The following is a 23,198-nucleotide window of genomic DNA, read 5'->3' as shown; positions in this document are numbered from 1 at the left end:
AGGTCACAAGCCCGCGGATATATTTTCATGCTGGCGGCACCTGGCGGCATGGGAAGAAACTACCGCCGTTTCGGTTGCCAGGGCAACCGGTTGAGCGTTTTGCTCCCGTTCGGACGCGCGCGCCGACTTCTACCACGGAGTGGCCGGAGCTGCCGGAGCCGCCTGCAGGGCGCTGCTTTCTTTTTTTTTTTTTGCAATCACTCAGTTCAGCCCTTGGGCGCGGCCGGGCAGCCACCATTGACCTTTCTTTTTTTTCCGCTGCGACTTCTACGACGCGCCGCATGGTGCCGCCACTGTATACGGTAGCGTCGGCGCATGCAACAATTGTGACTTTATCTGGTCGCCCGCGCTCGCTCGCGCTGACGGGAGTTTCACCTCCTATATGTCTTACTCCGTGCCGAAGAGCCAGCATGCAGGACAGCACTACCATCTTCACCATAACCCTTAGAGGTGTCCTCGCGGCTGGCCTGGTTTTCTACGGAATTACTCAGTGATAAAACGCATGATACCTAAATATCGTCATTGTGACGGATATACGCACTTAAAAGCACAGTTGCGATATTAAGCAAACCTTTCTGTGCCTACTGTCCCAGGGTTTAAAGTTTGGCGCATATGCTTGGTAGGTCTTTCACCGACTAAGGGGTACCTATTGTTGCACACTCTCCAGGACCGGCCTGCTCTAGACGGTGCGCCGCAAAAGAGGCCAATTCGGAGACAGTATACGCGTAGTGCGCCGCCTGTAGGGGTAGAGTTACTATATATGCTGCTTACGGGAACAGAGTTGCACGTAGGCCCGCCATCTTGCCCGCCGACACATCCATGTTAAGCAGGAGAGCCACTCCTCTTGAACACAGGAGACGGCGCGGCTTAGCGGGCAAGTGTGCTTACTCGTTCATTCCTTGTCGTTGGCGGTTAGAAGGGTCTCACATCAAAGAAAGAAGGAAAACTCGACGAAAGAACGAATTTAGTTAAACTTGATTCTTTGAATCGTTCGTTGCGAGTTATTATCGGCAGAAACATTTTTCTTGTTTAAAATGTAACAGAAGTCGAACAGACACTATTCTGTATAAAGTAAGTTCTACAAATCGCTCGTTGCACTTCGTTTTGACACAGTGCTTTGAAAGATGAATCCGGTAACTTGAGCAAACAACGATTGTGGATAAAACAAGTGCTAAAAATTATCTGTGCTTTGTGCTTTATAAAGAACGCACGCTAAGTAAACTTTTCCGCAGATCGAGGTAGGCTTGGGTAATAGACCCTCAATCGATACGGCTTCATACTTTTGCGCTTCGCAGTTCGATGGACTACGACGGACTATATAGACTGTATTACGTTGCCCTGTCATTTCTGTAAGGTAAATCTTTATATATACTTTATTCTGACGCACACATTTGTATCTTTTTTTTTCGGTACAGCTTTTTTCACCTGCTAACCAGTTGTTATGTAGTGTGAGAGGAACCATATATCTCCTCGACGTTATGGCCGATTCTCATCAGTGAAATATTGCTAGTGAGATTTATATTTACTGCAAAGCATATTGATAAACGGCATGATGGCATGGGATCTGAAAACAAAGTTAGCCCCCAGAATTCTGGAAGATCGCCGTTTTCGGGCTTCGCCGGGGGCAAAACCAGCGAGGCGCTTGGTTGATGGGTCAGGAGCGGCCCTTTGGCTGCGGAGAATCCGCGTCGCCACCCCAGGGGATCGTAAAACGTAGCACGTGCGGTCTCGGTGCGTGGGAAAATGTGTGACGTTCGGAGCTCTTTGGCCCGGAAGCGCGGACGGAGGCGCCAACGGCTGCCCTCTCGCGCCCCGCCTGCGACGGACCACGCGCGGAGCGGACAAAGGGGCAACTTCAAAGCCAGAGGGATCGTGGGACCCGATGCGGGGTGTCTTGAAAGACGAGCTGGCACCAGAGCCACAATCCGTCTCTGCGCTGACAGTATTATGGGCCCTCCGCAGGAGACGATCCGCGCACAAGACTGCATAGTGAATCGGTGGGTGCGCTTCGACAGGGATGCTATTTGCGGCATGCGGTGCACGATGTTTCATTAAGGCACGAGGACCGGGCGACGCAGATGTTCCTTTACCCGCAATTGTTCTTGAGAACATAGGGAGATTTTCCCATGCATGTCGCAGAGCAGGATGGTTTGGACGTTATTTGTTTATTTGTTATTTGGTGGTTCATTTTTCTCCCTCTATCTCTCTGAATGTTCCGAGGAACGCAGGGAGAGAGTGAGAAAAAGAGTGACCAGTGAGTGACAGCCCAGTTGATCCAATCAGGTCACTGGGGTGTCGTGATTTGCCGTGAGGAGACTGGGGAGGGGCAACCGAAGGGTCAAAGCCTGGCTCCCGACCTTTCATGGGGGTTCCGGATGCAGGATCGGCGCTCTGCACTTTCGGCTCTGCCGAATAAAGTCGCCGGTCCCAGTGTAACCGAAGGATCTTGACGTGCAAGCAGTGTTCTGCACTATCTGCTATATCGAGTTTATACTTCAGACTTACTGTAAATAGCTGTCGATGTAAGTACTGTGTACATAAAGTCTGTTCTCCAAGTGCAAACATCTATAGCGTCTCATCTCTGATGTAAGAGGAGAAGCGACGATGACGGCAGCTGAAGAGAAAAACTACCAAGTAATCTGGTTACACCAGCTTGGAGCGCTGTCTGCTACGAGTATAGGAAGGTAGAAACTTTAGTCTTACTCTATGTGATCAGATGTGTGTGCATTCTGGAACGTTCCGTTAGGCTAGAATAAATAACGAGTCGTATTGAATGGCCGACGTACTCGACCCTCAGTACCGATTTATACATGCGAAGATCATTTTGATTGGAAGGTCACTTGTTTTTGGTGGCACATGCTTGACAAGCGAGACAGTTTATTTTGTTTATTGGAAATACATAACACAGCGGGTGTGAGAAAAAGCTGACTGTTGACAGTATTGTCCAATACTCAGTTTCGTGAGTCACAAATTGGACGCGGCCGTGTTCACTCTCACGAATAGAACTGGCAACGAAATCATACAAAACACCCAATTACAAATTTCTGATGATTCAGGCCTGGTTGCTATACAAGGATTGTTTTACACTCAAGGAGTGCTTTCTGCATCCCCACATTTACACATTGTCCCTAGCAATACAGTACCTGTAGTGGCGTTTCATGACTCTATGAGCCAGCAAACCAGAGGCCACGCTTAGAAAATAGAATGTTAGAGTATAAAATAAGAATAGATGTAACTACATGCGAGACATCAAGCAACGATTAGCTGTCGATTTCATGCTGACTGACGAACCTGATTAGTTATAGGCGGATGGATGCCGTTCGCGAGTCGTCCGACCAATAGTTTTCTTTTTTTCGACAGCGCCCTGTCATGGTAGCGACTTCGCCGCACTGAGAAGTAACCGTACAGCAGCGTATCTTGACGCTGCGCCATAGGGCAAGAAAAGGAATGCCCATCCAAACTGCACTGAACAGCACACCAACACAACGCATGCAACACTGGCGTGGCAGAGGCCGCAGAGGCTCGCGAAGGTGGTGGCGCGGCGGGTGGCACTGCAGAAGCCGCCGTGAAGTAGGCTTTCCCTCAAACAACTGCTTTGTTGCCCATGTGACCAGATTTGGCGAATAGAGGCGCGAGCGGCGCGTTCAATCAGACGCGCAGCTCTGCTCCCCAAGGAGAGCATATACAGTAAATCTATGTAGAAGTAGAAACCTCGATGTCAGCGCCGGCTCCCGCCATTCAGGGCGGTGAAACCCTTCGACCAGGCCCGCGCCGCACCTCCGCCATATTGTGTCGGAACTTTGAAGTGGCCGTACATGTGCGTGCGTTAGTGCGCACGGTCGTGTTGCCTGGTGTTTGTTACTTCAAAGATGCTAATAACGTCACTAAGTTGACTTTTCGGCCTCACGACGTCAGATGAAAGGTGCTCGGCAATATTATCGCTAGAAATACTCCGTGATGCCCGTGCCCTGCGAACTTTCTGCACCAGCTCAACGCGATAACGACACACATGTCTTACGTTTGCGAGCAACCTAGAACGCAGCAGAAAAGTCGACAAGAACCTTGTTCATATAAGCCATGATTCCTAAATTTGTGTCTTCGTGTGCAATGGTCTTCAGGAAATTTTCGTATGTACTAGGCGCTTGTCATCTAAATAATTTAATCAAGGTGAGGAGAAGCATGCTCAAATTCAATGCGTCATTTCCAAGTCCCATGCACTGAGCATCCTAATGCTACGAAAATATTCCTGGGATGTTCTGTGTTATTGCGGCTCAGCATTTTTACTGATTTAATCAGCCAGATGTAAACACGGAGAAGGAATATGGAAGTAAAACCGCCGCAGATGTAAACTTAAACTGATCTGTTTTTATGTTTATAATACGCATATAAACTTGAGCCTTGCTTTATCAGTTCTCTCGAGTTTGTGGGCATGGCTTCCTATGGCTTCAGACAGCCTGAGCGCGTTGGTGAGCTGCCTTGAACTACATTTCTGTTTTCGTCTTGGCTTCCTCTGTTTTCAATCAAGTGACAATTATATATGGGGTGACCATGTTCAAGTGTTCCGGCATATTTAAAGATCACCTGAGCCCGATAGCATACTTCTTGTCCTTGAAATGGTATATTCAAAAAGGCGAGCAATAATAGCGCGAGAAATCAAAACGTGTACACAAAAATAAATAAAGGCTAATTAAGTTTATAATTAACTACTTAGTGGCACACTGCAATTTATGAATGGTAGCCGCTCTGATTTCAAAACGCATCCACTTGAAATTAGAACAGTGAGCAAAACAACAATGCATTATTACGGCGAGTTTGATGACGCACATATCCAACGTGGGGTCATTCTCGAAATTCATTCGAAGTGGATACGCCTCGCAAGTTCACCAGCTACAATTGGTAAGTTCCAATACGTGCCATAAAGTAATTATTCAGGAAGCTAGTTAGTCATTGTTTAACTAGCTGAATATGTATTTTAATTTCTCATGCAAGTAATGCCCACCTGTCTGAGCAATCCATCTCAATAACTAGAATTATATTATCTACAACAGGCGATTTCTAAAATTTCTGGAAGACTTAAAAATACTCACACCAGCAATAAATGATCACTCTGGGAATAAACATCCCCTTATTTATTATTTATTTATTTATTTATTAATACTGTCAGCCCAGAATTACAGGAGTGGAACATACAAAATGTTACATTCCTTGGCAGGTAGTGGAGTATCATGCATCAATGTTGATTTTCTAGGTACAACAATATTCTTTCAGATTAAAACTAGGTATAAAAGGTATACAAGATCAAGAAAGTGTATTGTACACAAAGGCACTCAAAGTGGCATACAAAGTGGCATAGAAAGACATACAAAGAGTGTCGAGACCCTAGCAAAAGTAGCATACGGTATGATCGGAACATTGCACTTCTAATACTGTCTTCATAGTTGACCAAATATTCTAACGAACGAACACTTTCTGGAAGACGCACTATAGAGGTGCACTCATGTTACATCGTAGGTCACTGTAGGACACTGCGCTTGACGCAGGCGAGGCAGACACACGCTGACAAGCTGGAAAAATGGGCGTTTATTTGCAGTGCACCGCGGAATATGAAGACACGTTAAGGAAAGAGGGGAAGGGAAACGAAGTAAGAAAACATAAGATAGGCCACCGGATTGACACGTGTAGCTGTAGACTTCAACTGAGAAATGATAAGAACACTGCGGTTATAACATTTCTCCATCAATAATACTGAAGGCGCTGCACAGTTCTGCGCTCTCGTGTTGAGCGTCGGAGTTCCGTGGCCACTGTAGGTTCACCGTTCCTCTCTTGTGCATCCAGGGGTTGGGGTGATGACAGACGCTGTGGTGGTGACGGTTGACGAGTTTCGGCTTTTGCCTTTGACTTTGCTCCGGGAGTTTCTTCCGGAGTTCTCGACATGGACGAGTTTTCACTTTCGCTGTGGCCTTGGGTAGCCATTGGGCCTTTCCTTGTGTGAACTTGATCAACTTGTCGCCGAACGAGGCCCTCAGTCGTTACCACTGTCACCATCCTAGCTCCATCTTCTGACTTTACCGTGCCCGTCTTCCACTTATCACCTTTACCAAAGTTACGGACGTATACATTTGTGTCTGGTGCAAGAGTCCAGTCATCCGATGTTCCCGATCTTCCTGCAACCAAAGGAGGAAAACATGTGTCGAGGCGGGACTGGATTTGGTAGCCAAGAAGAAGTTCCGAAGGAGATTTGCCGATGCAAGGGGTGTTCTGCGGTAGTAGAAAAGTAGTCTGCAAAAGGCAATGTTCTAATCTGCCCTGGTTCATCTTCTTCAGCCCATCTTTAACAGTTCGGACAGCTCTCTTTGCTAGGCCATTCGACTGTGGATGAAACGCAGCCGTGCGCAGGTGGGTTATGTTGTTCGCAAAATCAGTAAATTCTTGGCTAGTGAACTGCGTCCAATTATCTGAAACAATGGTGCGAGGAATGCCAAACCTGCCAAAGAAGCTGCGTAGGCACGTAATAGTCGAAGATGTGGTCGCCTGATTCATTGGTACGGCCTCAATCCATTTGCTGTGAACATCTACGCGAACAAGGATCATGTTTCCTTTGATTGGCCCCGCGAAATATAGATGCACTCTCGACCAGTTGTCCTGGCAGGTCGGCTAGGTAACTGGCGGAGCAGATGCCGGCATTGGTCGATTTTGGATGCAGCTTGTGCACCTTGCTGACAGTTGTTCTATGTCGTGGTCCATTCCTGGCCACCAAAAAGCTGACCGAGCGATTGATTTCATCGCCGATGATCCTTGATGTGTCTCGTGCAACATTCTATGTTGCGCGTTAACTGGAATGACAACTCTACGGCCCCAATGCAGCAAACGGTGAGCCAATGACAGTTACAGTTTGCGGTCGTAAAAGGGGAGTAAGCTTCCTTCTAATGCTTTAGAGCTTGGAGGCCACCCGTCTCTTGTGTACTGCACGACCTTTGAAAGTACTGCGTCCCCTGCCGTCAGCGCTTGCACTTCTTCTACCGAGACCGCCCCCTCCTAGACACATGCGAGTGCCAGAACGTAGTCAGGTGGCTCCCCTTCCGTGGTTGGCTCCAGAGTTTCTTGGGCAACCTACGAGGCGCGTCCGAGTTCAGGAGCTGCTTGCCTGGCGAATACTGTAACTTGTAGCGAAATGCTCCCAAATACAGCGCCCAGCGCTGTATGCGAGCAGCAGCCAGAGGCGGAGTGGGCCGATCCGGTCTCAGCAGGCCCAGGAGCGGCTGGTGATCTGTGACCAGGATGAATTCTCGGCGTAGAAGGTAATCACGAAACTTCATTGCTCCAAATACGAGGGCCAGTGCTTCATGTTCAAGTTGCGAATAATTTTTTCTGCTTTGGACAATGTCATTGAACGAAATCTGATTGGCTTGTTTAGGTTCCCTTTCGTGTGAAAAAGCACTGCGCCGATACCTTTTTGCGATGCGTCGCACTCTAGTTTCAGCGGTTGTGAAGGGTCGAAGTGAACCAACACCCCTGCTTGCTGCAAACACCAATTTGCTTTATCGAACGCCGTTTGTTGCTCTAGTTCCCAGAGCCAATGTCTATTCTTTTCCAGCAGCCGATACAGTGGAGCGAGCAGAGACGATATGTTCGGCAAACATTTTGCGTACAAAGTGATCATGCCAAGAAAAGAACGAAGCTCAGGTACATTTTTCGGGCTAGGGGCTTCTGTGATAGCTTCGACATTCTTTTCTATTGGGTGCAACCATTGCTAATCGATTCGATGGCCGAGATATGTAACAGACACTTGCCGAAATTTGCATTTGTCGAGGCGCAGTTTAATACGATTCTCGCGGAGAGCTGTAGAACGGCTCTTAGCACGTCTTCACTTCCTGCTCTTTCGGACACCAAGACATCGTCCAGGTAAGCTTGCGCGCCTGATAAGCCTTGTAGAACTGTTTCCATTCTGCGTTGAGAAATGGCTGGCGCAGAGGCAATGCCGAAAGGTAATCTGTTGTAGCAGAAAGACCTTGGGCGCTATAACGTAAAACTATTCCAAACTTTTCTATTCCAATTCTGCGATCTACCCTCCACGATTGGACGAAAACTTTTTTCGACCACGCCCACTTCACCTGACTGTCACGCGACGTCACGAAAACCGCGATACCTCCCCATCTCATATGATGTGTACACACTGATTATGCATGATTTCACAGAAAAAAGAAAAACAGTTATTTCTGATTCGACCCCTTTTCGCCATTAGCCCTCGGCTATTGGTAAAAAGCTTTCGGGCTGCACCCATTTCACCTGCCTGTCACGCGACGTCACAAAACCGCACAAGCTCACCGCGTCAAAGTGACGTGTAGGCGATAAAGATGCAATAATATGCCGAACAAAACTTAATTTTCTTCGGAATAGCCGCAGGCTGCCCCGTTCCGAAAGGAATAAAAGATGGCTGCCGCCGATTGCTGAGACGCTGGCTACTCGCACCTGCCGGAGAGCATGGGTGTATTTGCGTATAATAAAACTTCTTGCGTGGCCGTGTAACGTTTTTGAGCCCTTTCGGCACGTTTACCACCTCATTCTGCCAACTCTTCTTTGCTGAGGGTCAGTTTTAGCGTCATTCTTAAGCTTCCGTTGCATGCCGCCGTGATTTTCGACCAGCCACCACAAGCTAAGTAAGGGAAAGCCGACCAATCGCACACGCCGGCACCACCCTCTTCATCCGTTTATCGATTTTCAGTGCACTGGCTCTGCCCCAGTGAATCCCTCTCCACTTGAGCGTTCTCCTCGCCTCTTGTCAGCCAATTAGATACGACAAGTCGCTCAGTTTAGGCAACGTTATTAGTTTTTCAAGCAAACATAAGTGACCTCCTAAGAACGAGGGGAGCATTTGATTGGTTTGATCAGACAACCCTGCGGGTGACCGTCGGCGGTTACGCAGATTTGACGTCAGGAGATTGGAATAAAAACATATTGGAATAGTTTTACGTTATACGGCCCTTAATCACGCATAACTGGCGCGATTCCTCATCGAGGGGGACTTGGTTATATGCGTCACGTAAATCTAGTGTGCTGAAATGTTTTCCACCGCTTAAGGACGCAAACATGTCATTGATTACTGGCAACGGGTACTGCTCCAGCTCACATGCCGAATTTAAAGTGACTTTGAAGTCGCCACAAATCCTAACAGTGCCGTCATCCTTAAGGACGGGTACAATGGGCGTAGCCCACTTGGAATGCGGCACTGGTGCCAAGACGCCTAATGCCACGAGTCTATCAAGCTCTTCAGATACCTTGTCGCGTAGATCGGGCCTTACAGAACTTAGGCATGGCTCCCTCCTTCAGCTGTAGGTGTGCCGCGGGTCCTTTGATGAGGCCCAGACCAGAGCTGAAAACATCTGAAAACTCGGCAAACACGTCAGCAGTGACCTGCGTGGTGGTAGACGGCTGTGCGGTCAGCGGCTTGGCTGAGAGGCTGCGGACGGGGGAGCCTGCGTCGCTCAGGAGGGAAATTAGGTCTCGACCACATAAGCTTGGACCGGGGCAATCTAGCACCACCAATGTGCATTCTACAGTTGTACTGTCGTACGACACCGGCAAGAGGAGCTCTCCAATAACTGGCAATTTCGCGAGGTAGCATGATAACTTCGTGCGTGAAGGCCGTAGCGAAGGCTACGGCTGTCGGGACACGACGCAGACCGGGGAACCCGTATCGATAGGCATTGATACGTCCACACCTCCCCATGTGAAGGTGCATCGTATTAGGGGCTGCACATTAACCTCCCGCGTCGACTTTAGCGTCGAAATGTGCATGCTATCCTCTATGTTTTCATCTGTCTCCCCTTCCTTAACAGCCAGTACTCTGCCACGAAATCCCCGGGCTCCTTCTCGAGTTCGAGATCTTGCGCTTTCTTCGTTCCGGCATTTTACTGCTAGGTGACCACGTCGACCGCAGTGATAACAATGAGCATTACTCCAGCGGCAGGCATTACTCTTGTGCTTTATGCTGCCACAACGCCCACATTCGGCCAGTACCTCTTTCGTTGAGGCTGACTGCACTTTAATTTTAAGCACCGCCGACGTGTCTGCGGCCACTTTATTGGCGCCCTTATCTGCAGCTTCAGCCAACAGTGCCATCGTTTCAGCATCCTCTACGAACAGATCTTTCTTTGTCAGGCGTTGTTTCTGCAGTGCACTCGATCTTATGCCGCACAGAATTCTATACCGTAGCATTCAGTCGAGCATGGTACCAAAATTGCAGTTGTCCGCAATTCGACAAATTACAGTAATGAATTCTTGAACAGACTCACCGTCAAGCTGGCAGCGGTTGAAGAAGCGGAAGCTTTCGGTAATCTCATGGCGCTTGGGATCAAAAAACTCGTCCAAGACTTTGACGACGTTTTCGCACTCCAACGTATTCGGCTTCTTCGGCGCTACTCGTCCTGCAAATATTTGAACGGTGCGCGTGCTTAAAGCTGCCACCAAAAGCGCCCGTTTCTTTGCCCACTCCGTCACACCCGTTGCCTCAAAGTATTCATCTGCCTTGATAACATAGGCCTTCCGGTTGTCTCTTTCGTCGTCGAAGTCGGGCAGTTGCTGGTGTGCCATTGTCGAGTCGTCGCCCCGCAGCGTAGCTGCCGTCCTGCGTCAAGGTTTTGCCAGGGGTTTTGCTTTCCGTTTCTCGTCGCCACTGTTACATCGTAGGTCGGACACTGCGCTTTACGCAGGCGAGGCAGACACACGCTGACAAGCTGGAAAAATGGGCGTTTATTTGCAGTGCACCGCGGAATATGAAGACACGTTAAGGAAAGAGGGGAAGGGAAACGAAGTAAGAAAACATAAGATAGGCCACCGGGTTGGCACGTGTAGCTGTAGACTTCAACTGAGAAATGATAAGAACACTGCAGTTATAACAACTCATGAACAAATAAAGGTCACAGGAGACAAATTATGTAAAATATGTAGACTTAACTTGTTCCTGAAATTCACCTATTGATGATAGTTTCACTACGGTGTCTGGTATCCCGTTCCATTCATTGATAGCCTTAGGGAAAAAGCTAAATTTAAAAGAATCAATAAAGACAGAGGGAGGGGGAATGTACATACTGTGTCTATGCCTAAAGAAGGTGTCTGGCTAGATGATAAAGCAATCGTTTTTATGTATGCTAACGAGATCATGAATAACAAGAAAGATAAATTTAGGCTTTCGAGGGAAGTGCTAGATTCTGGAGAGGGTGGATTGCCAATTTTGTTAGGTTCTGGGGGGAGTCATGCAGCCGATATTTATTGTAAAAAACCTTAAAGCGAGGCATTGAATTTCATCAAGTTTAGATTTATTCGTTACCGTGTAAGGGTCCCGTATTATTTTGGCGTACTCCAAGATTGGTCTAATTAACGTTTTGTATGCCAGAATTTTTATGTCAGTAGTTGCGTTGTGAAGGCGTCTTCTTAATGACCATAGTGCATTGCGTGACTTGGTACACACGTCATCAATATGCATCTTAAGTCGGACGCAATAGTAACACCAAAATATTTATGACCGGAAACCCTTGTTAAGGAAGTGTTCTCAATGGAGTACGTATAAAACAGGTACAACTTGTCCCCCTTCTTTTAGTGAGACGCGTCACTATGTTGTTTTTCTCAGATTGCTGGGCTCATTACGGGTGGTTGCATACAGAACTAAGGAAAACATGTCTTTTATCAAAATATTTAGGCAGTATAACTACATTGCTTCTGCTTTTCACTCGATAAAAAGAATAAACTCTATGGTTTTACGAGCCAAAACCACGCTCTGATTATTATGCGTAGTGAGGGACTTCGAAATAATTTTGACCACCTGTGGTTCCTTTACATGCGCGTAGATGTAAGTGTACGAGCACTTTTGCATTTTGCCTCGTTTGAAATTCGGCAACCACGGCCGTGGCCGGAACCGCGACCACAAGCTTGCTTTTTAATGTGTCTGCCGAAGGACGAATCCCAACATAAAAACGTAACGCTTCTTTATTCGACTAATGATGGCAGCAGACGGGCATACCAACGCTACGGACTACCAACGCTACGTAGAAGGCGGTCTTTCTCAGCCAGGCAGCCTGTTTTTATAGCCACCATCGGTGACGCATACCTCGGGTGACGTGGCGGTGGCGCTATGTTTTATCGACCATGCAGTCAAGCGTGCAGCTGTGTTATGCTGGGCCAGATGATAAGAAGACGGAGGGTGCGCAGAAATGTGCGCGGAGTGTGTCGCCACATCACCCCCCCCCCCCCCCCCCCCCCGTGGATTGGAGAGCCCTCAGGGCTTGAAAAAATCTGGGCAGCGTACGCGACGTCCGCTGCGTGTAGTGACAGAAGCAGGCTGCGATGTCGGCGGTCGTGGATGGACGTCTGTGGGTGTACTGGTATTCCCTGGTTCGGCGGAATCGGTGTAGGCCGGCTTCAGCCGGTCGATAGAGACGCGGACGGCGTTCCCTTTAATGCGCAGGGTGAAGGTTTTGTCGTCGCGACGGAGAACTGGGTAGGGTCCGCTGTAAGGTGGCTGTAAAGGCCGGCGGACGGTGTCGTCGCGGAGAAAAGTGCGCGAGCACGTTGCCAGATCCTTGAAGACGAAGGGGGCGGTCTTACAGTAGTGAGCTGCAGGTGACGGGCGGAGGACAGCGATGGTGCGTCGGAGACGGGCGATGAAATCGGTAGGATCGGACGTCGCGGTGGTGGATGGCGGTGCAGCGAGAAATTCGCCTGGGAGACGGAGGGGTTCCCCGTAGACGAGCTCTGCGGGTGTAGCCTGAATGTCAGGCTTGAAGGTGGCGCGAAGACCTAGGGTGACGGCTGGGATGGCTTCAGGCCAGGTTGAGTCCGGGTGGCACATGATGGCTGCTTTGAACTGTCGGTGGAAACGTTCGATCATCCCGTTGGCGCATGGGTGGTAGCTGGTGGTCCACGAGCGTTCGAACCCGATGGTTAGCCCGAGCAGCCGGAAAAGGTGCGATTCGAACTGTCGTCCTTGGTCGGTGGTGACGCGTCGAGGGGGCCCGAAGCGGGCAATCCAGCCGGCGAAGAAGGCCGAGGCGACGTCTTCCGCAGCGATTCCTTCGAGGGGCCATGCCTCAGGCCATCGAGTGTACCGATCGATGGCGGTGAGGCAGTAGCTATAGCGTGTAGCTGGAGGCAAGTGCCCTATGATATCAAGGTGGACGTGTTGAAACCGACCAGAGGTCTGGGGGAATGCGCCGAGTGGTGAAGTGACATGCCTGGTGACTTTAGCGCGCTGGCATTGAATGCAGGAGCGCGCCCAGGTGCGGCAATCCCGCTGCATGGAGGGCCAGACATAGCGGTCAGCCACGAGGCGTGCAGAGGCGCGTATGCCGGGATGGCTGAGATTATGTAGCTGGTTAAAGAGGCCACGGCGATGGGAAAGGGGCACGTAAGGCCTGCTTCGTGCTGTTGATATGTGGCAGTAGATAGTCTTTGTCGATTCAAATATGGGGACTTGCTGCAGCTGTAGCGAGGACCCGCCCTTAAGAAGCTCCTGCAGTCCAGCGTCCGTAGTCTGAGCCTCAGCGAGGACAACAGCTGTGATCTGCAAAGGGCCAATAGCTGCCACACGTGAAAGCGCGTCGGCGACCACATTGTCCTTCCCGCTGACATGTTTGATGTCGGTGGTAAACTGGGCGATGAACGAGAGCTGGTTCTGCTGGACCGGCGGGAGTTTGTCGCGGTGCTGAGAGAAGGTGTAGGTCAGAGGTTTATGGTCGGTGTAGATAGTGCAGTGTTGTGCTTCGAGAATGTGGCGAAAGTGCTGAACTGCTTCGTATATCGCCAGAAGTTCTCTGTAGTAAGCTGGCGAACTCGACGGCGCGGGGGTCGTGGTTTCGCCTGTGGGACTGGCCGCAGAAGGGGTCGTTTTTCGAGCTGAGAGTTTCTTGGAGAAGAACGCCAAGGGATGCCAGGTGTTGTCTACGTGCTGCATAAGGGCGGCGCCTACGGCGATGCTAGAGGCGTCCGTGAAGAGCCCCAAGGGAGCGTCTGGCACAGGATGGGAGAGACGTGTTGCGGTGCAAAGAGCAGCTTTGCATTTTTCGAAAAGTTCCGTTAAAGCCGGTGTCCGCGTGACGGTTTGGTTTCCTCGTGGACCAGCCAGCGCATCATGGAGGGGAGCCTGGTAGTCGGCTGCGTGTGGCAAGAAACGCTTGTAAAAGTTCAGCATGCCGAGGAAACGGCGAAGGTCTTTAGCGGTATTTGGTTGAGTGTAATTTTGCATGTCTGAGATGCGTTGAGGTAAGGGTCGAGTTCCCTCTGATGAGACTTCATGGCCGAGGAATTTAACGACTGAAGGGCCGAGCGTGCTCTTTAGGACATTGACGAGTAAGCCGTGGTCATCGAGGCGTTGGAAAAGCAGACGAAGGTGCCTGTGGTGTTCGTCGGTGTTGCGGGAAAAGACCAATATGTCGTCAAGATAGACGAAGCAGAAGTCGAGGCCGCGGACGACTTCGTCGATGAAGCGTTGAAAGGTTTGTCCAGCGTTCCTCAGGCCAAAGCTCATGAAGGGAAACTCGAACAAGCCGAAAGGAGCAATAATTGCAGTTTTCGGGATGTCGTCCGGATTGACGGGTATCTGTGTGTAGGCCTTCACCATGTCTAGCACGGAAAAAACATGGCAGCCGGAAATTCAATGGGCGAAGTCCTGTATGTGGTGAACGGGGTACCTGTCCGGAATTGTGCGGGCGTTGAGGGCACGGTAGTCCCCACAGGGCCGCCAGCCTTCGGTCTTCTTAGGGACGAGGTGAAGTGGCGAGGCCCATGGGCCGTCGGAGGGGCGGGCGATTCCCTCCCGGAGCATGGCTTTAAACTTTGCTTTGCCTATGCGCATGCGGTCCGGGGCAAGGCGACGGGCGCGACAGGAAACCGGGGGGCTTGGGGTGGTCCGGATGTAGTGCAAGGTGGTATGCTGCACGTCGCGTGGCAACCCGCTGGGGCGCGTTAAACCGGGAAATTCGGCGAGGATGGCGTGGTACGGTGAATTATGTTCGACACTGAGTACTTTGATGCTTGGCTGGTGGGTAGTTATTCGCTGTCCTGGCGCAGAATGTCCCGTTGTCGCGTCGATGAGACGGTCGTGGCAGCAGTCCGGAAGGAGGTTGTAGTGCGCCAAAAAGTCTGAGCCGATAATTGGCTCTGTGACGTCGGCGATGACAAAACTCCAATGAAGGTCACGGCGAAGGTTTTTAAGCTGGACGTGCAGGCGGAGCGAGCCGTAAGCTTTGATAGTGGACCGGTTTGCCGGTGATAGTGGACCGGTGTCGTTCCTGAAGCTGTTGCTCTTGCTTCTGGATCACCTCTTGCTGCGCGTGAAGCTGTCTGTTGAGAAGTTCCAGCTGTCGTTGAAGAGCGTCTTGTTCGTCCATGGCGATGCGTTCTTGTTCGTTGTCCGGGTCACCAGATGTGGGATGTCGCGTCTGCCGAAGGACGAATCCCAACATAAAAACGTAAAGCTTCTTTATTCGACTAACGATGGCAGCGGACGGGCATACCAACGCTACGTTCGTTCCAGTAGCGGAAGGTAGAAGGCGGTCTTCCTCAGCCAGGCAGCGTGTTTTTATAGCCACCGTCGGTGACGCATACCTCGGGTGACGTGGCGGTGGCGCTATGTTTTATCGACCATGCAGTCCAGCGTGCAGCTGTGTTATGCTGGGCCAGATGATAATAAGACGGAGGGTGCGCAGAAATGTGCGCGGAGTGTGTCGCCACAACTCGCATACTTTGTCGCTACTAATGTAAGACTGTTTCCGACTACGTGCTTTTTTATCATTCTTACCTTGAACACGCATGATTTGTATCTCGAATAATACAATACCTTCAGCTACTGGTAATGCTGCCGTATTTATTCCCCTTGTTCTATCCTGTATATTTTCATGGCATGATGCAGCTAAAGCTTTACGCTAAAAGCTTGCGTCCATCTTTTTGATGGACAACTTCTAAAAGCTTTAGTGTACAGCATGTGCGTCAACTTTGTGTTTAAAACGATTTTTTTGTCGTTTTTGCCACGGGATCATGGCAAAAACGAGTAGTTATGTGCTGGGATGGAAGCTCATTCTAGTGTTGCTTTACTCTAAGCGTTGAACCTCCATATTTAAGGTGAGATGTAAATATTGCAATGCACGTCATTGTAAAAACTGCGAAAATTAGAAATTTTTACACTTTCAGCGAGCACAGAACTTAAATTCCCGTTGCACGCCATAGCGCGCCTTTACATGTTCCGACACAATATGGCGGCGCAACTAGACGTGTCACTACCCCCCTGTACGAAGAAGCGTGGCACCGAGGCACCCTATGTAGAGGCACCGCTGGCAGCCACCTAGCCAGTGCTTTCGAAAGAACGGTAGGAAGCAGTAACAGACGACAACTCTTTTCAGTAAGGATGGCTGAAGTTCGCAGCTGCGAATTCTCCGTTGTTCGGATGCTAGACTGCTGCTTCTGCGGTGACAGCTGCAGGGAATGCGCTGACCTCTATTAAGCTGACATGTAGGCGATGTTGCCGGAGTTGGGGACAACCCAGACCGCATACGTGCAGGTGCGTCCCGCAGACAAGCGTAACAGATAAGCCCAGTTACAAAGTAGAGCTCGTCTCAAGTAGAGATCTTATTTTGTTGGCTAATGCAATATATCTACTATTCTTTTTTCTACCGTTGTCAACTTATTCTTTCTATGCCTCAGTAACAAGTGCACGGGTTTAGTGTAGACTCATATCTCAAACGACTTTGCAATCCCAATGGCGGCACACATTGTGGTGATATTGCTAGCGCTTAATACACGTCACATCGCAGAATAACCGCCCCAAAATCGTCTCATGAAGAGCCAATATGAAACTACTAATGAATATTCTTACCATCGTGAATGAATTCGCCAAAAGCACTGGTGCATGCAAGCGCGAGATCGTGCTGCACCGCCGATGCAATGCCACTACGTACGTCGGCGAAATCCTATTCCCGCTAGAGTCTTCTCAATTTGAAATTATCCTAATGACGTGCTTTGAAACGTAGACAGCTTAAGTCTCGCCAAAATCGGAGTATCATTTTTCAAATGCTACTGAAGAGAAAAGACACACGACATATTGAACGGCGGAGCTGCGCCGGCCAGTGTAGATGTGCGCTGGCGGCAGGTGCAGGATTTAGTCCTTTGTGACTACAAAATGCACACAGAACAGGCATTCGGCTCTGATAAAAGAACTCTGTGTGGTAAGTCTGCTCACACAGTATCAAGATTTATCGACTTCGCAAGTATGACGTGAATATTTTAGTTGAAATCGAACGGCAGCACCACATGCAGAAGCTAACAGCAATCGTCACCTAGAGCTACCTCTGTTCTAAAACATTTTTTAGGCAACCCCAATATCGAAGATGTCGACTGGCAAAAAAATCACGCTGCTAATGAAGCGCTTACCTCTTCTTATTCTGATAAAGCAAAGTGTGATTTAACTCTGATACAAAAGAGACGAGACGAGAACCTGGTAGGGTGTGCTACGGTAAAACGAGAACCTGGTACTAAAAAAAAAATCGAAAGTAACGCGTGAAACAACAAGCAGCAATTCAACTTCAGCGAAGCCGCGCATAAAATGGATACAAAAACATGAAATACGTGGCAGCTGGTGCGATAATTAACAGGCTGCATAGAACCAACAACGTCGGTGCTTACAAGCCGCGGCAGCTTTAGCCCACAACGCGAAGCAGTCGTGTAGTCGTGCAGTTTCCCGCCGAACGGTGGTGATTCATTGCTAGCGTCAAACCCGCACATGTCGCAATGAAATCAAGGGTGAACGACTACCTCCTTCCCGAGCGCACTTAAATAGGCCGCTACCGTTAGGGCGCCCGTCGGCGGGCTCTACGTGTGCGCGGTCACATGGGTCACATGGTGGGGACTCCTCGTATAGGCATCATCAGAAAAACACCGTGAAGAATCTATACAGTTGCATGACATTTATTTAAAAGCTTCCCGAATGCTGCACTTCGCAGACTCCAACATGCGAGTTGGATATGCAAAATTTCTTTTTTCATTAACTAAGTCTCCATTCTTAGTAAATCAAGTGGAAGAAGCCTTTCTTACTTTTCTCACGACAAACTCAAACATAAAAGCTCGCAGATACTCCATAGTCTCTTAGCAGGAGTTATAACACAATACAATCGGTAACAATCAACGTATTTCAAGAAAACGTTTCCACATTTCTTTCAATACCTTGCCGCAACTCAGTTAATCTCCTATTATGTCATTCGTCGAACGATCTTAATTTCTTTCAAAAAGATCCTACTACATAGCTCAAGAACATTCCTTCACACAGCAACTCAAAAGAAGGCATCACAGCGCTGCCTTTGGACTTAAGATATTACGGCGCTCTATGGCAAGCCAGTACGATTAGAGAGAGAATATTTTATTAACGAAGTGCCCTCGATGTGTATTCGAACGCTTCAGAGGGTAAGTGAGTTCCTCGAGCAGTTTGTTGCCGTGGAATCACTGAGAAATTTTCATTGTTCTGCAGCGTCACATTCGCTTTCCCCCCTCCCCCGACTCCGTAGAGTCGAAAAAAAGTTTCTTATCAAGGTCACTTTGTGCTAGAATGTACTAGAATACGGTTGAGTGGGACGAGCGGCCGGAGCAGCGCTAGCTCTGCAATGAGGCGCCCGACGACAAAAAATATTGTGAAGGCGCTGCGATCGACGTGGATTGGGCCGCATCAAGATCGCCCCGTTGGAAACTGCTGGCGATTCTGCTCGCCGGGGTCATTCCTATGTCTTAGCGCACTGCTGTTTGCGATCAGAGCGCTCACATGGTTTTCTAATTACATATGACGTGTATTTATGTATTAGGAATAGATTCCTTTCTGTGGTTTTATGCCACGCGGTGGCTGCGCGAGCATTGCGGCAGCAGTGTGATCAGCTTTCATTGTATGTTATTCTAGTTGCCTTGGAGGACAATTATTTTGGTTGATCTATATGCGCCATTTGTCTCTAGTGTGTATTCTAGCGCGTATAGTTTTCCATCAGTGTTTTTTGCGAAACGCAAACGAAAAAGTAAAGACTGTTAGCTTCCTGATTGCCCCTTTGACAAACGCAACCTATTGCTTCATCCTGCGCCCCGTCGCCTTGTTCTCAGATTTACACAAGGTATACCGAGAGAGAGGAGAAAAATCAAGCCCAACATTCCGTTCATGTTTGCGTATTCCTCGCGTAACAGAATGCGGAGTAATTGGCACGGGTTTCTTATGAAAGAGTTTTAGAATAGAGGCCCGAAAAGTTTTGAGGCCCCAAAGAAATAGCGTCGAAGCAACTGCGCGACACGCAAACTGCGTTTGGTTTTGCATCGGGCACAATATTTCACTGGTTTAGCGGGAGCCCCAAACGCTACCCTACAAGCTTTGCGTCAACAAACATGCCAGCACCCATCGAAGTGACGGCTCTAGCCTAGCAAAAAAACTGGGCTCGGTTCGTGGCAGTTTGTGAAGTTCGTAAGCTATAAGAAACGATTGCGGTAATCACTTTCTTTCAGTTAACATGTGCAATGAAGATTGATTCATTAGGCGCCCCTGGTTTCGACTTCGATTGTCAATTTTGTGGCTCGTAGGCCTAACACGACTTAACTTGGCTGCTGAAGGCACGTAAAGTTGTTTACTCAAAACTAAGCATCAGTTGCTTGCTGCTAATAAAATAACTGCTACATTGTAATTAAACGCCAAAAAAAGGAAAGTCAAGATTACTGTTCATGTCATAAAATTGTATATTTTATTTTAGTATTTATAATAGCTTTTCTCTCACGCCGTATTGTAGCTGCAAAGCGCAAGACGCTATCCGTAAACGCAAAGCCCTATTCTAAAACTCTTCACTCCGGCGTTACCCAATGCTACCTCCCGCAAAGCTCTTTAGGGCCCCAAACTCTTGGGGGCCCTATTTGAAAACTCTCGATTGTTTCGGAGCTCGGCACCAGACGGCACCAGACAGATATATTGCTTGTCGCGTAGCCAGAAGATCGGCATGCTAGAAAGCGCCGGCACCATAGCGTGTCGCCCTGGCGGTTTGCTCGTCCAGCTGAGCTATCGTTGCTGCCGCTGTGTTTCTGGCTATCGCTCGAGGACTCCAATAAACTTCGTCACATTGGTGGAGGTGCTGCATACGCCTGGAAACCTGCAACTTCAAAGCAGGACTCTGCTATACATTCCCGTCGTGACGCAAGACCTTTCACTGCGTCCAACGACACCTCTGCCTGCCGTGGCGTGGTCGGGTGCATCGCCTCAGCGCGAACCTGCCGCTTTCCAGAGAGATAGGAGACCATAAAGTGAAGTACTGGCTCGCCTCCTATGAAAGGGTGAGCAACCACACGTGAGGCGAGGCTGCAAAAGTGGACAACGTCAAATTCTATCTGAGCGACGTTGTCAACTTCTGGCACCGCAACCACGAACCTGACCTATCGACTTGGGTGGCGTTCACGACTAGCTTTACAGAAGTGCTTGGGCGGCTTGCAGTCCGCAAGCTTCGCGCCTAGCAACGTTTGTGAGAAAGAGCGCGTCAGAGCCGTGAGACATTCACAGGTTCTATCGAGGTTGTCATGGATATCTGCAATCGTGTCGATGCGACAATGGCACAAAGCGACAAGATCAGGCATATTTTAAAGGGGGTTGATGCCTTTCAGATGCTGTTGGCAAAGAACCCCATACACTGCGTATAAAGTGTGATTCTTTGCCGGAGCTACAATGACTGGTGCAAGCAACGGTCGCCACGTGCAATTCGCTGGTAGGCTCTCCCTGTCGTGACTGTTGCTGCCCTACGCTTTTCAGTGATGATGCAGATCAAATAGTTTTGCCGCAAAAAAGTCGCCCGCCAACTTTCATTAGAGTCTCCCACGCAGAAGACGCCCTTCTCTTCCTTGACGTCATGTTGCAGCACGTCATCCAGGAACAAATAACTGAGTGTATTCCCCTTGCCTTTCACAACACTCCTGTTGCTGTCCCACCCAGCTATTCGCAGCTCGGTACCGTGCCCGCAACGCCGACCCGTGCCGCGTTTCAAGCACCTACACGGACACCGCCGCGACCAGCGTCTCCCGCCCAGTTAGTGCCACAGTATCCCCCGCGTGCGAAACCAATGGCGCACACCAGACAAGCGGCCGATTTGTTACTTCTGCGGAATGGCTGGCCAAGTGGCGCCTTTCTGCCTTCGCCGGATGCCTCTCGCAGCGATCTTTAAACCACCCGCCAAGATAATTTCAACGCCGTGTTTCATCGGATCCGCCTTTCGATTCTATGAGCCCATCGGACGAATCGATGTGTCACTCGATGTGTTTGTCTAGCCCGAAGTCACTCCCGCTTCATTCGTTACGCCACGAGTGCCTTAGTCATGCTCAGCACGGTGTACTTAAATTAAATTATGGGGTTTTACGTGCCAAGACCACTTTTTGATTATGAGGCACGCCGTATTGGAGGACTCCGGAAATTTCGACCACCTCGGGTTCTTTAACGTGCACCTAAATCTAAATTTTTGCATTTCGCCCCCATCGAAATGCGGCCACCGTGGCCGGGATTCGATCCCGCGACCTCGTGCTCAGCAGCCCAACACCATAGCCCCTGAGCAACTACGGCGGGTGGTGTACTTCCCTCTCAACACGCACGGAGACCCATCCACCTGAAGCTTACACTGGCGCAGTAGACCCTGTGCTTTCGAGTTATTCACTGCACACCTTTCCCGCATCCATCGACTGTAACGTTACTAAGACGCAGCGCGACGATCTTCTCCGTATTCTTCATCACTTCAAAGCTTCATTTGATTGCCACAGTACTTCTATGGATCGAACGAAAGCTGTCTGCCACACTATTGACACTGGCTCTCATGTTCCTCTGCGGCAGCGACCATACCGGGTTTCGGACACACAGAGGCGGGTTATTGATGACCAGGTGACCCACACGCTACCTCTCGGCGCTATTCAGGCATTAAGTAATCCATGGCCATCCCAAATCGTTCTAGATAATGAAAGATGGTTCCATGCAATTTTGCGTCGATCATCGCCGTTTGAATAAGACCAGGCGAAGAATGTAGATCCTTTGCCGCGCATAGACGAAGCACTTGACTACTTAGGAGGAGCGCATTTTTTGTTCTTCCTTAGATCTTCTCTCTGAATGCCCGCAGGTGCCCGTGGACGAGGCTGTTCGCTGTAAGACTGCATTTGTCACACCGGACGGCTTATATGAATTTAATATCATGCCGTTCGTTCTTTGTAATGCACCGGCCAAATTTGAACGGATGACGGAAACTATTTTGCGTGACCTGAAGTCGCAAACATGCCTATTTTATTTAGATGATGTTCTAGTGTTTGCGCCCAACTCCTAGACAGACCTGTAACGCTTGAAACAAGTTTTGACTTGCCTCACGCAAGCGGATCTGCTGCTTAACTTAAAAAGCCATTTTTCAACGCAGCACAATTAACTATATTGGGCCATATTGTTTTGAAATATCGCGTACTTCCTGATCCCGCTATAAGCTCCACGACATGGTCGAATTTCCTAAGCCAACGAGACATAAGGCACTCCCTAGCTTCATAGGCCTGTAATTCTATTTTCGCCGTTTTGTACGAAATTTCGCTACATCATTGCGCCCCCAATACAGCTTCTTGCCGGCACCAATGACCTTTTTACCTGGTCAGAAAAGTGTGACGTCGCATTTACCACCTTACGTTGTCTACTTACCTCGCCACCAACTTTACGACACCTCCATCCGAATGCTCCTACGAAAATAACGCTGACGCCAGCGGCGTCAGTGTGGGTGCAGTGCTAGCGCAACGAAAACCAGGCTTGTGCGAATACGTCGTAGCCTACGCCAGCCGAACTCTCACCAAAGCTAATGCCAACTACTCTGTGACTGAGAAGGAGTAATTAGCCGTTGTGTGGGCTCTTACCAAGTTCGGCCTTACCTTTACGGTCGACCTTTTGAACGTCATGCGCTTTGCTGCTTGTCGTCCCTCAAAGACCCATCTGGTCGCGAGATGGGCCCTACGTTTACAGGAATGCGACATTAAGGTTGTCTACCACTCCAGGCGCAAACATTCCGACATTCCTGTTCGCGATCCCAGCCCACGTCGACATTGTTTCGCCCCTAACGACCGCTCTATTACCTTCGCACATCACCGACTTGGCTTCAGAGCAGCAAAAGGACCCATGGGTAGCCACTCTTCTGAACCTTCTGAAGAAT

The 23,198-nt window shown here is 49.3% G+C and overlaps 1 protein-coding gene across 1 annotated transcript in view; it reads left to right on the top strand.

The window, feature by feature from the left end:
• Positions 1–23,198, top strand: part of LOC142574994 (arylsulfatase B-like) — a 162,639-nt gene that overhangs the window by 71,053 nt on the left and 68,388 nt on the right. The window contains exon 6 of the mRNA XM_075683970.1: positions 20,975–21,067. Coding sequence (XP_075540085.1) covers positions 20,975–21,067 — 93 coding nt within the window. The remainder of the gene's footprint in view (positions 1–20,974; positions 21,068–23,198) is intronic.

This window comes from Dermacentor variabilis, chromosome 3, assembly GCF_050947875.1.
Source record: "Dermacentor variabilis isolate Ectoservices chromosome 3, ASM5094787v1, whole genome shotgun sequence".
Lineage (NCBI taxonomy): Eukaryota > Metazoa > Arthropoda > Arachnida > Ixodida > Ixodidae > Dermacentor > Dermacentor variabilis.
The sequence above is the reverse complement of the archived record's forward strand: the minus strand, read 5'-3'. Positions and strand labels throughout refer to the sequence as shown.